The sequence below is a fragment of the Bubalus bubalis genome, chromosome 4 (genome assembly GCF_019923935.1).
Source record: "Bubalus bubalis isolate 160015118507 breed Murrah chromosome 4, NDDB_SH_1, whole genome shotgun sequence".
Classification (NCBI taxonomy): Eukaryota; Metazoa; Chordata; class Mammalia; order Artiodactyla; family Bovidae; genus Bubalus; species Bubalus bubalis.
In genome coordinates, this window is record NC_059160.1 from 37,394,128 (window position 1) to 37,410,902 (window position 16,775).

General features: G+C 37.9%; 1 protein-coding gene across 9 annotated transcripts in view; it reads left to right on the top strand.

Annotated features, from left to right (window-relative positions):
• ARNTL2 (aryl hydrocarbon receptor nuclear translocator like 2) overlaps nt 1–16,775 on the top strand; it is a 105,967-nt gene that overhangs the window by 83,027 nt on the left and 6,165 nt on the right. For 7 of the 9 annotated variants that reach the window (XM_044941274.2, XM_044941271.2, XM_044941272.2 and 4 more), the window contains 2 exons: nt 7,525–7,600; nt 9,245–9,353. In XM_044941274.2, coding sequence (XP_044797209.2) covers nt 7,525–7,600; nt 9,245–9,353 — 185 coding nt within the window. Of the gene's footprint in view, nt 1–7,524; nt 7,601–9,244; nt 9,354–11,901; nt 13,179–16,775 lie in introns of those variants that run through there. The other 2 variants (XM_006079547.4, XM_006079548.4) reach the window with 1 other exon arrangement.

A 16,775-nucleotide genomic window follows, 5' to 3' on the forward strand; every position in this document is an offset into this window, starting at 1 on the left:
ATATATCAGATCAGATCAGATCAGTCGCTCAGTCGTGTCCGACTCTTTGCGACCCCATGAATCATAGCACGCCAGGCCTCCCTGTCCATCACCAACTCCCGGAGTTCACTCAGACTCACATCCATCAAGTCAGTGATGCCATCCAGCCATCTCATCCTCTGTTGTCCCCTTCTCCTCCTGCCCCCAATCCCTCCCAGCATCAGAGTCTTTTCCAATGAGTCAACTCTTCGCATGAGGTGGCCAAAGTACTGGAGTTTCAGCTTTAGCATCATTCCTTCCAAAGGAATCCCAGGGCTGATCTCCTTCAGAATGGAGTGGTTGGATCTCCTTGCAGTCCAAGGGACTCTCAAGAGTCTTCTCCAACACTACAGTTCAAAAGCATCAATTCTTTGGTGCTCAGCCTTCTTCACAGTCCAACTCTCACATCCATACATGACCACAGGAAAAACCATAGCCTTGACTAGACGAACCTTTGTTGGAAAAGTAATGTCTCTGCTTTTGAATATGCTATCTAGGTTGGTCATAACTTTCCTTCCAAGGAGTAAGTGTCTTTTAATTTCATGGCTGCAGTCACCATCTGCAGTGATTTTGGAGCCCAAAAAAATAAAGTCTGACACTGTTTCCACTGTTTCCCCATCTATTTCCCATGAAGTGATGGGACCGGATGCCATGATCTTCATTTTCTGAATGTTGAGCTTTAAGCCCACTTTTTCACTCTCCACTTTCACTTTCATCAAGAGGCTTTTGAGTTCCTCTTCACTTTCTGCCATAAGGGTGGTGTCATCCGCATATCTGAAGTTATTGATATTTCTCCCAGCAATCTTGATTCCAGTTTGTGTTTCTTCCAGTCCAGTGTTTCTCATGATGTACTCTGCATATAAGTTAAATAAGCAGGGTGACAATATACAGCCTTGACAAACTCCTTTTCCTATTTGGAACCAGTCTGTTGTTCCATGTCCAGTTCTAACTGTTGCTTCCTGACCTGCATACAAATTTCTCAAGAGGCAGATCAGGTGGTCTGGTATTCCCATCTCTTTCAGAATTTTCCACAATTTATTGTGATCCACACAGTCAAAGGCTTTGGCGTAGTCAATAAAGCAGAAATAGATGTTTTTCTGGAACTCTCTTGCTTTTTCTATGATCCAGCAGATGTTGGGAATTTGATCTCTAGTTCCTCTACCTTTTCTAAAACCAGCTTGAACATCAGGAAGTTCACGGTTCACATATTGCTGAAGCCTGGCTTGGAGAATTTTGAGCATTACTTTACTAGCGTGTGAGATGAGTGCAATTGTGCGGTAGTTTGAGCATTCTTTGGCATTGCCTTTCTTTGGGATTGGAATGAAAACTGACCTTTTCCAGTCCTGTGGCCACTGCTGAGTTTTCCAAATTTGCTGGCATATTGAGTGCAGCACTTTCACAGCATCATCTTTTAGGATTTGGAATAGTTCAACTGGAATTCCATCACCTCCACTATCTTTGTTCGTAGTGATGCTTTCTAAGGCCCACTTGACTTCACATTCCAGGATGTCTGGCTCTAGGTCAGTGATCACACCATTGTGATTATCTGGGTCGTGAAGATCTTTTTTGTACAGTTCTTCTGTGTATTCTTGCCATCTCTTCTTAATATCTTCTGCTTCTGATAGGTCCATACCATTTCTGTCCTTTATCGAGCTCATCTTTGCATGAAATGTTCCTTTGGTATCTCTGATATTCTTGAAGAGATCCCTAGTCTTTCCCATTCTGTTGCTTTCCTCTATTTCTTTGCATTGATCGCTGAAGACGGCTTTCTTATGTCTTCTTGCTATTCTTTGGAACTCTGCATTCAGATGCTTATATCTTTCCTTTTCTCCTTTGCTTTTCGCTTCTCTTCTTTTCACAGCTATTTGTAAGGCCTCCCCAGACAGCCATTTTGCTTTTTTGCATTTCTTTTCTATGGGAATGGTCTTGATCCCTGTCTCCTGTACAATGTCACGAACCTCATTCCATAGTTCATCAGGCACTCTATCTATCAGATCTAGGCCCTTAAATCTATTTCTCACTTCCACTGTATAATCATAAGGGATTTGATTTAGGTCATACCTGAATGGTCTAGTGGTTTTCCCTACTTTCTTCAATTTAAGTCTGAATTTGGCAATAAGGAGTTCATGGTCTGAGCCACAGTCAGCTCCTGGTCTTGTTTTTGCTGACTGTATACAGCTTCTCCATCTTTGGCTGCAAAGAATATAATCAATCTGATTTCGGTGTTGACCATCTGGTGATGTCCATGTATAGAGTCTTCTCTTGTATTGTTGGAAGAGGGTGTTTGTTATAACCAGTGCATTTTCTTGGCAAAATTCTATTAGTCTTTGCCCTGCTTCATTCCGTATTCCAAGGCCAAATTTGCCTGTTACTCCAGATGTTTCTTGACTTCCTACTTTTGCATTCCAGTCCCCTATAATGAAAAGGACATCTTTTTTGGGTGTTAGTTGTAAAAGGTCTTGTAGGTCTTCATAGAACCATTCAACTTCAGCGTCTTCAGTGTTACTGTTTGGGGCATAGACTTGGATTACTGTGATATTGAATGGTTTGCCTTGGAAACGAACAGAGATTATTCTGTTGTTTTTGAGATTGCATCCAAGTACTGCATTTCAGACTCTTTTGTTGACCATTATGGCCACTCCATTTCTTCTGAGGGATTCCTGCCCGCAGTATAATTACTTTAAATGTAAGTGGATTAAATACTCCAACCAAAAGTCACAGACTGGCTGAGTAGATACAAAAACAAAACCCATATATATGCTGTCTACAAGAAATCCACTTCAGACCTAAAGACATATATAGACTGAAAGTTAGAGGATGGAAAAATATATTCCATGCAAATGGGAAGCAAAAGAAAGCTGGAGTAGCAACCCTAATATCAGACAAAATAGACCTTAAAATAAAGATTACAAGAGATAAGGAAGGACACTACATAATGATCAAGGGATCAATCCAAGAGGAAGACATAACAATTGTAAATATCTATGCACCTATATCCTCAACAAAATTTTAGCAAACAGAATTCTGCAACACATCAAAAAGCTCATACACCATAATCAAGTTGGGTTTATTCCAGGGATGCAAGGATTTCTTCAATATATTCCAATCAATCAATGTTAACATTAGTAACACTATATTAACAAATTGAAAGATAAAAACCATATGATAACCTCAATAGATGTAGAAAAAGCCTTTGGCAAAATTCAGCACCCATTTATGATTAAAACTCTCCCCAAAAAATGGGCATAGAAGGAACCTACCTCAACACAGTAAAGGCCATATATGATAAGCCTACAGCAAACATTATTCTCAATGGTGAAAAACTGAAAGCATTCCCCCTAAGATCAGGAACAAGACAAGGGTGTCCACTTTCACCTCTATTATTCAACATTTTTCTGGAAGTACTAGCTACAGCAATCAGAGAAGAAAAAGAAATAAATCCAGATGGGAAAAGAAGGAAAGGTCTCACTGTTTGCAGTTGACATGAAATGGTACATAGAAAACCCTAAAGATAGTATCAGAAAATTACTAGAGTTAATCAATGAATTTAGAAAAGTTGCAGGAACAAAATCAATACACAGATATCACTTGAATTTCTATATACTAACAATGAAAAATCAGAAAGAGAAATTAAGGAATAAATCCCATTCACCATTGCAAACAAACAAAGAATTAAATATCTAAGAATAAACTTACCTAGGAAGACAAAAGAACTGTACATAGAAAATTATAAGACACTGATGAAAGAAATCAAAGATGACATAAACAGATGGAGAGATATTCCATGTTCCTGGGCAGGAAGAATCAATATTGTGAAAATGACTACACTACCAAACACAATCTACAGATTCAGTGTGATCCCTATCAAATTACCAATGGCATTTTTCACAGAACTAGAACACAAAATTTCACAATTCATATGGAAACACAAAAGACCCCGAATAGCCAAAGCAGTCTTGAGAAAGAACAATGGAGCTGGAGGAATCAACCTTCCTGACTTCAGATTATACTATTAAGCAACAGTCATCAAAACAGTATGGTACTGGCACAAAAACAGAAATATAGACCAATGGAACAAGATAGAAAGCCCAGAAATAAACCCATGCACCTATGGGTACCTTCCTTTTGACAAAGGCAAGAATATACAATGGGGCAAAGTCAGCCTCTTCAATCAATGGTGCTGGGAAAACTGGACAGCTACATGTAAACAAATGAAATTAGAATACTTCCTAACATGATACACAAAGATAAACTCAAAATGAGTTAAACATCTAAATGTAAGACCAGAAACTATAAAACTCTTAGAGGAAAACATAGGCAGAACACTCGATAACATAAATCAAAGCAAGATCCTCTATGACCCACCTCCTAGACTAATGGAAATAAAAACAAAAGTAAACAGGTGGGACCTGATTAAACTTAAAAGCTTTTGCACGGCAAAGGAAACCATAAGCAAGGTGAAAAGACAACCCTCAGAATGGGAGAAAATAATAGGAAATGAAACAACTGACAAAGGATTAATTTCCAAAATATACAAAGCAGCTCATACAACTCAATACCGGAAAAACAACCCAATCAAAAAGTGGGGAAAAGACCTAAACAGACATTTCTCCAAAGGAGACATACAGATGGCTAACAAACACATGAAAAGATGCTCAACATTGCTCATTATTAGAGAAATGCAAATCAAAACTATAATGAGATAGCACCTCACACCGGTCAGAATGATCATCATCAAAATGTCTACAAACAACAAATGCTAGAGAGGTGTGGAGAAAAGGGAATGCTCTTGCACTGTTGGTGGGAATGTAAATTGATACAGCCACAGTGGAAGATGGTATGGAGATTCCTTAAAAAACTAGGAATAAAATCACCATATGAACAAGCAATCCCACTCCTAGGCATATACCCTGAGGAAACCAAAATTGAAGAAGACAAATATATCTCATTGTTCATTGCAGCACTATTTCCAATAGCTAGGACATGGAAGCAACCTAGATGTCCATTGACAGATGAATGGATAAAGAAGTTGTGGCACATATACACAATGGAATATTACTCAGCCATAAAGGGAATGCTTTTGAGTCAGTTCTAATGAGGTGGATGAACCTAGAACTTATTATACTGAAGTAAGTCAGAACTTATTCTGAAGTAAGTCAGAAAGAGAAAGATAAATATCATATTCTAATGCATATGTATGGAATCTAGAAAAATGATACTGAAAAATTTATTTACAGGGTGGCAGTGGAGAAACAGACATAGAGAATTAGACTTATGGACATGGAGAGAGGGGAGGAGAGGGTGAGATGTATGGAAAGAGTAACATGGAAACTTACATTACCATATGTAAAATAGATAGCCAACAGGAATATGTTGTATGGCTCAGGAAACTCAAACAGGGGCTCTGTTATCAACCTAGAGGGGTGGAATGGGGAGGGAAAAGGGAGGGAAGTTCAAAAGGGAGGGGACATATGTATACCTATGGCTGATTCATGTTGAGGTTTGACAGAAAACAACAAAATTCTGTAAAGCAATTATCCTTCAATAAAAAAATAAATAAAAATTTTAAAGATATATAATCATAAAGAAAAAATATAATCATAGTGAGACATATTAACATTTCTCTGAGAATATCTTATCAAATGCAGAAAAAATAGGAATAGGAGCATCTTGAATGATGTTATTAATAATTTACATATAATACATTTATATTTATATTAATTTTACATCCTACACAAAGACATTTAAAATTTTATATCTCATACATTGTTATTAGGTGAGGAAAGGACAATTACTGAAGCTGTTTGGTGGGTATATGAAATTTCTTTATATTATCTGCCTTTATATCTCTTTGGAGTTTTCCATAATAGCTCTAAAATGTATTTCTGAAATGAATTGTAAATATTTGTACTAAGTAGCACAAAGTTCAACCAAGAAAATTACTCTGAGTAGGGTTATAGTCCAACTCCCTTTGTCTGCATGTGGATATCCAGTTTTCTCACATAATTTGCTGAAAAGACTATTCCTTCTCCCATTGAATGGTCTTGGCACCCTTGTTGAAATCATTTTTTGACTGTATATGCTGTAAGGGCAACATAAGGAAAGCAAAAATTGAGCCAGACGTTGCTAGCTGGGAACTATTAGAACGTGCAGGCTGCAGTGTATGGAGTTTTATGTATGGAGGCATCTTGGCCAGTGTATGGCGTTGAGTAGGAGAAAGCATGCTGGTTTCAGCAAACAACAAGGAGATTCACTGAGGAAGAAATCAGGCCACTGAGCAATGGAGTTTTAACTCAGTTAAAAGGGACTGCTGCTGCTGCTAAGTCGCTTCAGTTGTGTCCGACTCTGTGCGACCCCATAGACAGCAGCCCACCAGGCTCCGCCGTCCCTGGGATTCTCCAGGCAAGAACACTGGAGTGGGTTGCCATTTCCTTCTCCAATGCATGAAAGTGAAAAGTGAAAGTGAAGTCGCTCAGTCATGTCTGACTCTTAGCGACCCCATGGACTGCAGCCTACCAGGCTCCTTCATCCATGGGATTTTCCAGGCAAGAGTACTGGAGTGGGGTACCATTGCCTTCTCCGTAAAAGGGACTGAGGTGAAGTTAAATAGCAGGGTTTTGCCCAGTAAACTAATATGAAGAAAGCCATATTTCAGAATCTGGTAGTGACATGCATGGTTAGGGGAAGTTAGCTTTTTTCATCTTTAAACAAGGGCTAGAGTGGTTGGTGATTTTAAACCTTGAACCACAGAATGGGCAGTCAGCCAAACTATATACATTACATTGTGAAAAATCTCCAAGACATGTCACTAATCTTTTCATCTATGTTTCCTACCTAATTCATTTCATTTTTCTGTTTTGATTTCTCCCTCTATAAATTCTTGTCAGCTGCATCCTTGGAAATACACAAGGCCATAAAGTTATGTTTATGCCATTATGTATCACATAATTGAGCATTTAGTAATATATAATATTGTAAGTTTTACATATTAAGTTTTGAAGAGAGTTGTTATCTCCTCAAAAGCCTTATGATCATGTTTTTATCTTCATGTGTTTCATTGATTTTGTACCTGGAGATGACCTATTAGAGGAAAAACATGACGTATTTTCCACTTAAAGAAAAGGTTGCAGAATGTTAGAAAATCTTCTTTACCCTAGTTCTGCTTTTTAGTATCCTGATAAGAACTGATTCTTGATGTCAGTGCCTATTTTGAACTGTGTAATTGTTCCATTACTATGCAAAGTATTGTATTAAGACAGGTAACATGATGTACTTAAGAGCTTTCACCTTGGGGTTTTATGTTTCTGTTTACTATAGTGTTTTCAGCACTCTGTAGTCAAATATATGTCTGGCTCTGAACAAGTCAGTCTAATGATGAAAACCGTTGTGATATTCAGTCTTTATGTTCCTCCCTGTATTTTTATCAGTAGACTGTATTCAGAAGAGAAATTTCCCTAAAATATATATAAATAGATATATAACATGTTTTATGTGTCATTTTTGAAGGTTACAGTCATCTTCATCCCTTGATTCAAGTCCAACAGATTTATTGCAAGATACACACACTCTAAACTGCAGGAATGTAAGTACTATCATAAGTGATAATATTCATGAAATAAATGAATGATAAAATTGGTCCTTGTTGATTATTTCTTTTAAGAAAAGAGGCCATACTGTAAAAAAAAAAAAAAAAAAGATTTCTTTCCAGAGTTTTTAAGAGGCAGTGTAGAATAGTGGTTAATAGTAAAGTTGCTGGGACCATAATGTCTGGGTCCAAGTTTTGATTCACTTACTGCTGGGATAACCTCCTGTGTGTTTTTTAAACTCGGCACCTCAGCTTCCTCATTTGTAAAACAGGAATTAATAATAGCTCCAGTTTCTTGTAGTGGTGTGTGAATTAAATGATTTAATACACAAAGAAACAAAAAACCTCACAGTTCCTGGGACATAGTATGTGCTCAATAAATAATAGTTGTTATTTTAACAAACTCCAAGTCTATGGATTAAAAGTATTCCTTATGGTCTGGAAGAAAGCTTAATATAAGCTACAAAATAAGTATTACCTACTATTTAATTCAATTGAACAAATAATAGCAATTTTAAATACATACAAAATGTGTGTACTGAGCACTGAATATATGGAAGACCCTCATATAATATAATAAAATATAATATAATCTGTTGTCTGGGATACAACAAAATGCTCTAAAGTAGGTATACTTCCCAGGTGGCGCTGGTGGTAAAGAACCCACCCGTCAACGTAGGAGATGTAAGAGAATCGGATTTCATCCCTGGGTCAGGAAGAGCCCCTGGAGTAGCAAATGGCAACCCACTCCAGGATTCTTGCCTGGGAAATCCCATGGACATAGGAGCCTGGTGGGCTATGGTCCATGGGGTCGAAAAGAGTCAGACACAACTGAAATGACATAGGACACAGCACATGAGAATATAGGAGAGAAGAGAAATTAAATCTGACCAAGGACAAAAGAGAACCTGAAAATATCTTTTTATATTAACATAGACTTTTGTTCTGGTATTTTCAAATTTTACTCATACATTTAACACCTGTTTATTGGGTATGCATTTTGTGCCAGACTATATACCAGAAACAGGGATTTAAGTCCTTGTAGCACACAAGAATCTCTGAGTAGTGTATGTTATGTAGGCATTATGATAAAGTTTATCAACTGAATCAGGCAATATAGGTAAACAATTTCTTTTGATGAGCTATATTGAACATCAGATTGTTTGGCCTATGTCTGTGTAACACTATTACAACTTTTTGGTAAAAGTCTCTGGTTTAATACATTCCCTATTCCAAAGCAGTATTTCCCATTGTAGCTTTGGATGAGATATAGTTTTACCATCATTTTTAAAATACTGAAATGTGTTTCCTTCTTAATCTAAAACTTTCCCTTATATGTGTAATTGTATACTTTAGTTATGATTATGAATAATGTAGGAGCTTTGGAGTCAGATGGACTGGAGTTAGAATCATGGCTCCAACACTTTAGACAAGATATTAGACTCTTTAGGCCTCAGATTCTTGACCTCACAATATTTATAACATGAAACAAAATTTTATTTGTGGAGTACTAAGCACAGGACACTCAGTAAGTGCAAATTGCCATATTGTTCATGACAGTACACCCACATAGGAAAACTGCTAAGAAATCTTTATTTCATTCAAATAGGAAACTTACTGTTTTTTATTTTGTCGTTACAGATGTCAGATAAGGAGTTGATTGCCCTAAGTCCACCTGAAATAGGGGAACGAGAGGCTACAAAGCAAAACCAAAGTGCTACTGCTCCTCTCAGTCATGAACCACTCCTCGGTAAGATTTCTTTCACAATGGACCACCATTTTGGTTTTCCAAAAACTCTTTTTTTAATCACTATAGTTTCAGGTTTAGGAAATTTCTAAATATGCAAACAGCTTTAAAACTAAGTTTTTCCCCCAAACTACAATGAGATATCACCTCACACTGGTCAGGATGACCATCATCAAAAACTCTGCAAATAATATATGTGGGAGAAGGCATGGAGAAAAGAGAACCCTTCAACCCTGTTGGTGGGAGCATAAATTGGTACAATGACTATGAAGAACATATGGAGTTTCCTTAAGCTAAAAATAGAGCTACCATGTGATCCAGCAATCCCACTGGTAGGCATATATCTGGAGAAAACTAATTCGAAAAGATACATGTACCCCAATGTTTGTAGCAGCATTATTTACAATAGCCAAGACATGGAAGCAACCTAAATGCCCATCAACAGATGAATGGATAAAGAAGATGTGGTATATATACACACAATGGAATATTACTCAGCCATAAAGAAATGGAATAATGCCATTTGTAGCAACATGGATGCACCTAGAGATTATCATATTAAGTAGATCAGACAGAGAGAGACAAATATCACATAGTATCACATATGTGGAATCTAAAAAAAAAAGACACAAATGAACTTATTTACAAAATACAAGTAGACCTACAAACAGAAAACAAATATAGTTATCAAAGGACAAAGGCAGGGGGAGGGATAAATTAGGAATTTAGGATTATCAGATACAAACCGCTATATATAAAATAGGTTAACAACAAGGTCCTATTATATAGCTCAGGGAACTCTATTCAATATAGTATCACAAACTATAATGGAGAAGAATCTGAAAAAGAATGTGTGTGTGTGTATATATATATAATATATATATATATATATATATGAATCACTTTGCTGTACACCAAAAACTAACACATTATAAAATCAACTACTTCAAAAAAAAACTAAGATTTTTCATTCAGGATCTTAAATACAGTAATCATAGTGTTAGTTTTTAAGTGTATGCTACTTAGGTGGTACTAGTGATAAAGAACCTGGCTGCCAGTGCAAGAGATATGAGAAATGCAGGTTTGTTCCCTGGGTTGGGAAGATCCGCTGGAAGAGAGCATGGCAACACACTCCAGTATTCTTGCCTGGAGAATCCCGTGGACAGAGGAGCCTGGTGGGCTACAGTCCGTAGAGTCACAAAGAGCTGGACACAACTTAAGCATCTGAGCACACACAGCACATTCTACGTAATGGACCTGTCATTGAAAGTCTGATTATCAATTGAGTTGTTGTGAGTATTATTAAAACCCAATTTAAATAAAACTAAAGCTCTCATGTTTAGGGGAAAATTCCATTCTCCAGAAAAAGATTTTTAAAAGATACCAAGCATAAAAAGTTTAAGATCTAATTATTCATTTTAACTATACCTATGCAAAGTCCGAATAAAGAAACTTGAAGAGATAGAATTTTATGCTCCCCATAACTGCCTCTGATCTCCTGAAAATAAATGTTAAAGAGAATCAGAGGGAAAAAAAGAAAGTGAAAGTGTTAATCGCTCAGTCGTGTTTGACTCTTTGGGAACCCATGGACTGTTGCCCTTCAGACTCCTCTGTCCTTAGAATTCTCCAGGTAAGAATACTGGAGTGGGTAGCTCTTTCTTTCTCCAGAGCATCTTTCTGACTTAGCGATCAAACCCAGGTCTCCTGCATTGCTGGCAGATTCTTTACTGTCTGAGCCACTGGGAAAGCCCTGAGAATTAAAAGCCTTGAAGGAACCTGGACATTCAGCTTCACACAAAACCACATATTGCATGCTCAGTCACTAAGTCATGTCTGGCTCTTTGCAATCCCATTGACTGTAGCCTGCCAGGCTCCTCTGTCCATGGGATTCTCCAAGCAAGAATACTGGAGTGGCTTGCCATTTCCTTCTCCAAAAACCACATATTAATCATCTTAAATTCTATTGTACTTTGGAGGATACTTAGAAACCTTTGATTAATCTCTCACTGTGTTTTAACCATGGATTTCTAGAACCTCTTCAGTATCTTATTTAAAACACATTTCCGTGGTTCCTCTTTATTTCCTTTTTCAATCAAAAATCTGGGGACTCCTTCCTTTTATTAGAGTCTTTCAGATTTTTGGAAGGTGATGCTTTTGTCTCAGCCTTCTCATTTTGGAGTTAAACAAGCATTTTCACAAGGCAGATTAAAGTTAAATATCTCCTTCCAGGCTCTATATACACACATGAATAAACCCCAGCCCTTACCGTCCAACTATCTCAGAGTCTGTACCTCTTAGTGCTTTTATTTTCTATTAGAAAACTCATAGACTAACTCCCTTATGTGCATCAAATGAGTGAAGTGCAATTTATCTGACAGCAGATTGTTATAAAAATAGGCAACCCATTAAAAAATATATCTGGCATCTGTAAAACGTATGCTTTGCTTTCAGTAATACATTGTATGGTATCCTAACCTTGTTTTGCCATTTTTGATAACTCATTTTTTCACCTCCAAATGTACTTACACAAGCCTGTATTTCAATTCGATAGGAGAAGGAGTCCAGCTGGACTTGGAAGCCCTCTGTGAGAATGATGACACAGCCATGGCTGCCTTCATGAATTACTTAGAAGCAGAGGGGGGCCTGGGAGACCCCGGGGACTTCAGTGACATCCACTGGACACTCTAGCATTTGATTTTTAACTCTAAACATGAGAAAAGTCTCGAAGCATTTCATTTACAAAAGACTATATAGTCTTTGTATCCTTTGTATACGGTTTTTATCTTTTATTCCTATTAATGGTCTGCCAGTTTTTATAGATTTGCTCCTGACCTTAATAGGGGTTTGGGGAAATGTGATATTTCCCTTCAGATTCACAGAATTTTCTATAGACTGCTTTAGTCATCGACATGGCTTCAAACCCACTAGTTGCTATATTTTTGCTAAAGTCTTTTTAACCAAGAATGCCACATGTATCTTGTTTTGGTTTTATTTTTATTTTATGGTGCAGTTGTTTTGAGTTTGGGGAGTTTAATGTGTGGACATTTTCCTTGTGTCTGAGATTCATTTATAACTGACTTATAAGATTTGTGTAATTTGGAACATTTCCATTCCTCATATATTTCCTTCACTGAGGACAGGGCTTATCCACTTTAAGAAAATAGTGAGTACTTGAACATTTAAAGGGATAGTGCAATTTGTAATTGTGATCATAATGAATACTGTGTTCAGTCTTTGTGGACTTGGGCAAGTACAGAACCACAATAGTTATGCTCAGTTGAGCACTTTGAGATAGATTTTAAGTGAGATGATTTCTTATTTAAAACTCAAAAGGAAAAGCTGAGAAAGTTTCAACTTTGCTTACAGAAAAGGAAAGATCTTGGGCCCTAGAGCTGGGTGATTAGCCTTTGCCTTAATACTCAAGAGTATTAAGATTTACTCTTAATAGAACCACTCAAGATTTTTATTACAGATAGAACAGGTTTCTGATGCTGAAAAGGTATTTAGCAACAGATTAGTCTTAGTGGAAGAAGTGGGTCCAGGCAGATTCAACGTCTTGTATAATGTCACAATTAAGTTCATATGTCTTTTAATGTTCAATGTGTGTAAACCAGTGTCTTTATACACATTTGGGAAAACAATAGTCTCAGTAGTTAAATGATTAGTTAAGTGACCTAAGAACTAGTTGTTGGCTCTCTAAATTATTAGGGGAGAAGGCAATGGCACCCCACTCCGGTACTCTTGCCTGGAAAATCCCATGGACGGAGGAGCCTGGTGGGCTGCAGTCCATGGGGTCACTAAGAGTCGGACACGACTGAGCGACTTCACTCTCACTTTTCACTTTCATGCATTGGAGAAGGAAATGGCAACCCACTCCAGTGTTCTTGCCTGGAGAATCCCAGGGACAGGGGAGCCTGGTGGGCTGCCGTCTATGGGGTCGCACAGAGTCGGACACGACTGAAGCACCCTTTATGTTTATTATAAATTATTAGGAAATTACAATTACTATTGCTTGTGCTACTGCTGCTAAGTCACTTCAGTCGTGTCCAACTCTGTGTGACCCCATACACGGCAGCCCACCAGGCTCCTGTCCCTGGGATTCTCCAGGCAAGAACACTGGAGTGGGTTGCCATTTCCTTCTCCAACTATTGCTTGTAACCAAAGGTAATTACATAAATGACAAGTACATTTTTAAAACCATGAGGCAATGAGAAAGAATTTAAAAACCAATTTTCCAGCTATAATTAAAAATTGAAAGCATTTTTAAAACCAGTAATCTAGAAGTGGCTCAAATTGAGTGCAGGAATTAAGGATATTTAAAATACTGTATGTATATCTACATGTTTGAAGATCATAATACCGTAATATTATAATGATTCCATAATACCTATGGTTTTAATAGCTCTTTCTAGTTTACCAAGTGTATTCCCATATATTCTCTTTTGTGCCTCACAAGTAAAAGTAAGATAGGCAGGAAACTAATGGGGAAACCCCTGGGGATCCACTCCAGTTTTCTGTGTCATGCTGTCCCTCTCCAGCAGATTTTCCTCAGAGCATCCTTTTTACCTTACATATATATCCTTAGGCTGCAATAGATTAAACTTTCAGACACATTAATGGGCAAAATAGTAACAGGCCACGACCAATATCATATGTTCCTTCACATGTGACATTTGCAGAGGCCATGTGGGCAAGGATGTATTGACCTGTTGTCTTAAGCCAATGCAATATTCCAGCAATATCAGAGGTTCAGCACCACCTCTGGTTCTGGCATTTGAGAACTTTGGGGACATTCAAGTGTAGAATAAGCCAAAGCCAAAGAAATCCTACAATATAGGGGTATTGGTTTGTAGCAGCCTGTGCATGATAGTTGGGCTTCCTGGGTGGCTCATTGGTAAAGAATCTGCCTGCTAATACAGAAGACACAAGAGACTTGGGTGTGATCCCTGGGTCGGGAAGACTCTCTGGAGGAGGAAATGGCAACCCACTCCAGTATTCTTGCCCGGAGAATCTCCATGGACCGAGGAGCCTGGTGGGCTACAGTCCGAGTTGGACACTACTGAGCACACACATGCACATATGCACACAAGCATGATAATTAAGAAGAAGCGTGACAGATATACATACCTGTTCTCTAAGTCAAGTAGAGAGGTCTGCCTACAGAGGTAACATTTCAGGAGTCTGGACCACTGCAGATTGTGCTAAACCTCCAGGGTCAGCCTAATCCAGTGTAGCAGGATAGGTCACTGTGGCCCCTTGACTTCCCAAGAAGGTGGGGGCAACCCTCATGATCCAGGGATCTGAGATGCAGACTTTCTCGAACCTGGTCATTTCTGCTTGCACAGTAGCAGTTCTCTCTCTTTGTAAGAGGAGAGGTTATTCCATAGACTTACGGGTGGATAGTAATTGAATTGCTTTGAATTGAATGCTTTGATCCTTTAGTAACCCACTCTGATGTTTATCTTCTTCCTCTGCACCCAGAATTCAATCCAAGCATTGTATGATACTGTAGCTCTAAGTTCAGTGCTTTCTTCATGCATTCTATTTACACTTGATTGCTGTTAAGTGTGACATATTTTTTATGCTTTACATTATACTGTTTTTTTTTTTTACTTGAACCAATTAATTTCTTACATGTTGGTAAAAATATCTACCAATTTAATCAAATATCCTAAAAAGAATACTGTTTTATTTATTTATTTTTTTAATTCTAAAAATTATCTACATGGGAGGCATGCCTGGATTGGGAGAGCCTGCTAAACTAAATTTCTCTGTGTGACCTCAAAAGAGCCATTTTAACTCTCTGTACCTCAGTTTCCTTATTTGTAAAAAGAGGTTTGATCTCTCCATTTACTTCCTATGGAGTAATGATTCTCACCCATAGGACTCAAACCCATAATCAGATGCTAGAAATATTCAGTTCAGTATGATAGCCACTGGCCACATGTGGCTACTGAAAACTGGAAACGTGACTCGTATGTATTGAAATGTGCTGCAAATATAAAATGTATACCAGATTTCAAAGACTTAGTATGAAAAAAAAAGAATATAAAATATCACATAACAACTTTATATTGATTACATGTTCAAATAATATTTTGGATATACCAAATTAAACATTAAAATTAATTTTATTTTCTTACTTTTCTAATGTGACTACTATAAAGTTATAAATTACACATGTGATACACAGTATATTTTCATTCTTCAGCCCTGCTCTTGGACATTTTATTAAGTGGATATTATTTAAATAGATCAAAATTTATACTATTAAGTATGGTGTTTACCTCTAATTGCTATAAAGAACATTTATTGATCCTCGGTTCAATGTAAATAATTGTGAACCTTTATCAATGTATCAACTTAAAACTTTTTTGAAATTAGTAAACTTAGAAGTATTAAACAGTCATTAACCTGAAATCAAATAAAACTTGAGATATACACTGTGCTGCTGCTAAGTCACTTCAGTCCTGTCTGACTCTGTGCGACCCCATAGACGGCAGCCCAGCAGGCTCCCCCGTCCCTGGGATTCTCCAGGCAAGAACACTGGAGTGGGCTGCCATTTCCTTCTCCAATGCATGAAAGTGAAAAGTGAAAGGGAAGTCGCTCAGTCGTGTCCGACTCTTAGCGACCCCGTGGACTGCAGCCCAGCAGGCTCCCCCGTCCCTGGGGTTCTCCAGGCAAGAACGCTGGAGTGGGCTGCCATTTCCTTCTCCAATGCATGAAAGTGAAAAGTGAAAGGGAAGTCGCTCAGTCGTGTCTGACTCTTAGCGACCCCGTGGACTGCAGCCCAGCAGGCTCCCCCGTCCCTGGGGTTCTCCAGGCAAGAACACCGGAGTGGCTGGTATACACTGTAGTAGTCATTGAATTTGGAAATCACTGATAAACACAAAAACAAACAGGAAGATACAGAATAGACTTTTGGTAACTAAACAGAAATAAAGGAAAGTATGTAATTACAGTGTCACAGTGGGAAGAGGCTGTGTTCATTGGTTGTCATAATGAGAAATCTCCATAGAGTCTAGGGCACAAGTATATAAAATAGCCAATCTCTAGGTATCAGCCCATGTTTAATGGGTCCAGTTTTAGATCCTGTTCTAAAGAGGAATCTGTCACTCAGGTAGGTCATTGCTGGGCTCTGGAATTAGAGACTCAGGTTTGCCGAACATAATATCGTGGGCACGAGCAGGGCTGACATCTCACTGGTAGAATTATCAGAAGCCATAAAGAAAACCTGCTGGGTGGCCACTAGGTGTCACTTTCTCATCCCTATAGGGCTTTGTTTTCATTAATTTTTCTAAGTTCCATGGGGCCTAGGAGAGGACTTTTGTTAGGACTTTTGTTCCTAGAATAAGTCTGCCTCTGTTTAATAAAGAATGCTTTTTTAAGAGAAGTCTGGGAAAATCCTTTCCACATAAAATAAGA